The sequence below is a fragment of the Pseudophryne corroboree genome, chromosome 1, assembly GCF_028390025.1.
Source record: "Pseudophryne corroboree isolate aPseCor3 chromosome 1, aPseCor3.hap2, whole genome shotgun sequence".
In the NCBI taxonomy this organism is placed as follows: Eukaryota; Metazoa; Chordata; class Amphibia; order Anura; family Myobatrachidae; genus Pseudophryne; species Pseudophryne corroboree.
Genome location: NC_086444.1, coordinates 1,130,138,528 through 1,130,142,579, shown reverse-complemented (window position 1 = coordinate 1,130,142,579; position 4,052 = coordinate 1,130,138,528). Strand labels below are relative to the sequence as shown.

Below are 4,052 nucleotides of genomic sequence, written 5' to 3'. Positions count from 1 at the left end.
GTGTTGTCTGGAAGAAGGAGCTAGAGCTCCGAAACGTTACATTAAATGCACCAGCAGTTTTGTCTAATTGAAACCCTGTGAGTGCCGTTTGTACCGACCTTGGAGCACTATATATATATATATATATATATATATATATATATATATATATATATATATATACCATTACATGCGATTTTACTATAGAAAAAATATTTTTATCTTTATGCTGTTTTTTTTTAATCTTCTCACAAATATATTTAAATTGCAAGTTTGAGGTTAGAGATCTTGATCTCATTTTCAAAATCAACCAATCGGATAATTTTCTCAGTAATGCTGTCGGTATAAATAGATTAAATAATAGATAATAATGGTTTTAAATCCAGCGTTTGAATATGAAAAGAAGCAATTCCAGCCATTTCAAGTAACATTTTATATTTTCCTATGTGCAGTGAAGCATTTTTATGTGTGCTTGTTTAGATTTTTTCCCTTCTACCAAGCACCAAAAAAAAAGAATACAGAATAAATACATTAAAATTAATTTATTTAACAAATAGAACTATAATATAAATGATAATAAATTTCAAATATACATTATATTACATAATACAACCCCTTCCAAAGGGATTAATGCAATAACAAAAACAAACAAAACAAAAAAGGCAGACAGTGCTGTCAAATAGAAATACTTCATCTCTTACATGTAAGAGACATACATATTTATACATATATATTCCTTTATCGGCCATGCTATCCTGTGACGTCACTGGGTTCTTAGAAGAAGAAAAAAAAACAGGCTACAAATTTTGCAGATGAAGGGTAATCTACTCAGTTGCTGATTAACCCATTGTTATAGTCTAAAGCGAATTCAATGTGCTCCCTCGCGGTTTTCTTTTTTTTATATGCTACTTTAGAAACCAGTCTATTACTATGAATCATGTAATCAGATTAAACAAGCAAAAAATTGTAAAAATAAAATAAAACTTGCAAAAAAACAAAAACAACAACAACTCTTAGATCCCCGGGTTTGAGACGCAAGTGCTTGCAAAATTGATGCACTGTGTTATTTTTCGGCATGAAAAGTTGGTAAAGCTGGTTGTAGGACTCCACTAGTCAGACACAGTCTAGGAAGGCGATAATGGCATACATGCTGAAGTGACGATAATAATAAAATAGTATTTCTACAGATGAATTCCCTAGGAATCCACAAGATAGTGACAAACGTTATGGTGTGGGAAAGTTTCACACTTCGCCAACAGTCTGGATTGTGTTCAAGTGATAGTCTTTAGGACAGGTGATACATGCTGTACCCAACATGTGCAGTGTAAAGGCCCATGGGTGAGAGTGGGAGGGTGGGTCTCTGGAAAGGGTTGGAGGTTCCATAAAATGAGGCTGATGGCATTGCAGTTCCAAGTGGGAAGGAGATGCCAAAGGCTGGGGGTAGCATGGGCTTTGCTGCCATTTTCAGTTTCTCCAGTTCTGCCTCTTGCAGTCTTTTGGCCTTTGCCCTCCTGTTCTGGAACCAGATCTTGACCTGAGTCTCGGTGAGGTTGAGCGAGCTGGAGAACTCGGCTCTCTCCGCTATAGAGAGGTACTGCTTCTGCCTGAACTTCCTCTCCAGGGCCAGCAGCTGGGAGGTGGTGAAGGGGGTCCGGGGCTTTCTGTTGGTCTTGTGCTTCCTCAGAGTGCAGGCCGGGGGGCTCATCCTCCCTGGAGAGAGACCAGAAGAAAAGGTTGTTTTTTTTGTTTAAAAAAATAATAATCACCAGCATTGTAATAATGTTACCAACCCTGCAGAGGTGGCCGGTCCCAAACCTGGTGGGCTCTGTGCAAACAGCAGTAACAGGTCACCGTGCACTCGTCTTATTACAACGATAACTAATACAAGTTTAAAAGGTTTATATTCTATTAAAACTAATATATATATATATATATATATATATATATATATATATATATATATATATATATATATATATATATACCTTAATCCCTGCACATTGCCAAAGTTCACAATAACAGATTGAACATAACTAACACACACACTTACACGCTATACATATATATAGATAGATAGATAGATAGATAGATAGATAGATAGATAGATAGATAGATTATATATGCATCTATATATATATATATATATATGTATCTGTCTATATATATATATAAAGATAAATAAAGAGAGAGAGAGCGATATCTAAATGTATCTCTCTCTCTCTCTCTCTCTCTCTCTCTCTCTCTCTCTCTCTCTCCATGTCTCATAGATAGCTAGATGACAGAAGCTGCTATTTATGTGCATGAACATTTATAAATTTCAGAAAGTTTTCAAACTTTTGCGCTAGCCACATGCTGACTTTTGGACAGAACATAGTTAATGAGCACATGCTGGCCATACTGTGTACTTACTTGTTGGGGAGGGGGTGTATCTGGGGCTCTGGATCCAGGGGCCCTCCTGCCTGTCCGGGCTCTCCGACTTGACAAGTGCTTCTTCTGGGAGTTTCATGATGCTCTCGACAGTGAAATGGCTGCTTAGGGAGATAGGGGAGCAGGGAGTTTCTGCAGCAGCCAGGGAGCCCACCCTGGGACTGTGGGATGTCCCTACCAGTGGGGACACTGCTGGGCTGGATATCTCCCTCTCTCTCCCAGGCTTCTTGTCGGCCATCAGTGCCTCCACACTGAAGGGCAGGACGGCAGCATTCACCCTGGGCTTGTCAATCTCTGCTTCCACTGCCATGCTCAGGCTGGTCTGCATGCTGCTCTGGCTGAAAGGGGACTTCTCAACTTTTGCACCAATCTGGAGAGAAGTCATTACAGCAGCACCAGGGGCCATACAGATTGATCCTTCCAAAGCTCAGGGAGCAAGGGGACATGTGCCTTTCATGGACAGTCAGCAATGCAAATCCTGGGAATGGCTGCTGAATGTTGTCATGTGTCAGCCTCAGGACTCAGCACTTTCTTACTAATAAAGCAGGGAGCCAATAAGGTTAAGAACCAATAGGAGATAGGAGGGGGAGGGAGCAGGAATCTGACTGGTCACAAGTCCCCTCTCTAACCATAGAACCTGAGGCTGCTCCCAGCTCCCATGAAAAGCTCAGCAAAGCCATACTTCTTTCAATATATATATATATATATATATATATATATATATATATATATATATACATACACACACGCACACATATATGCATATAAATATATATATTTTTATTTTTTATATATATATATATATATATATATATATATATATATAATACATACATAGATGTCTATATATATATATATATATATATATATATATGTAGATAGATAGATAGATAGATAGATAGATAGATAGATAGATAGATAGATAGAAATGTATATTACCCCATAGCCTTTGCTTCTTGTTCTTTTTTTTTTTCAATGTAATTTGCAGCCTTATTGCTGTTGTTATTAACTTGTTAAAGACAAGAAATGCAAATCGGATTGATCAACACTGACTCAGAATTACCTGTGACACAAATGGAGCATAATTACTCTGTTTATTATTACTGTTAATCCACGTTCAAAGGAACTGGATTTGCCATCCACCTTATCTTCAAACAATTGCAAATGATACATCTTCCAGCAACAAGACATAAAGGCGGCTCGGGCTGCGCTCTCCAACTTTCCAACTTTCATTTGTTACTTGAAAGAGTTTAAAAACTACAGATAGTTACATAAAAGACTGTAACTACACATGGTTATACGCATGGACAAGAACTGCTGTCAGTCACATGGATGGATAGATAGATAGATAGATAGATAGATAGATAGATAGATAGATAGATAGATAGATTAGATTAGATTATACATATGGGGGTGGTATATCTCTATGTATCTGTCTAATCTATCTATCTATCTATCTATCTATCTATCTATCTATCTATCTATCTATCTATCTATCTATCTATCTATCTATCTCTCTATCTATCTATCTATCTATCTATCTATCTATCTATCTATCTAGCCAGCTAGCTAGCTCTAATCTCCTGAAACACAGAGACTGGTCAGTCATTTAAAGATAATTAGAGTAAAAGACGACAGCTCTTATT

The 4,052-nt window shown here is 37.3% G+C and overlaps 1 protein-coding gene across 1 annotated transcript; it reads right to left on the bottom strand.

The window, feature by feature from the left end:
- Positions 1-577: 577 nt before the first annotated feature.
- On the bottom strand, positions 578-2,894 carry MSX1 (msh homeobox 1). Its single transcript, XM_063951336.1, has 2 exons — positions 2,389-2,894; positions 578-1,689 (listed from the first exon to the last, which is right to left on the bottom strand). Exons 1-2 carry the CDS (start codon positions 2,810-2,812, stop codon positions 1,265-1,267), a joined length of 849 nt encoding a protein of 282 aa, XP_063807406.1. The 5' UTR covers positions 2,813-2,894; the 3' UTR covers positions 578-1,264.
- Positions 2,895-4,052: the final 1,158 nt, after the last annotated feature.

Bases quoted from the DNA above. Each gene is read 5' to 3' on its own strand.
- MSX1 (XM_063951336.1), bottom strand. From the start codon at position 2,812: ATGGCCCCTGGTGCTGCTGTAATGACTTCTCTCCAGATTGGTGCAAAA. The intron at 1,690-2,388 runs GTAAGTACACAG...GTCTCTCTCCAG, and splicing joins ATACACCCCCTCCCCAACAA to GGAGGATGAGCCCCCCGGCC.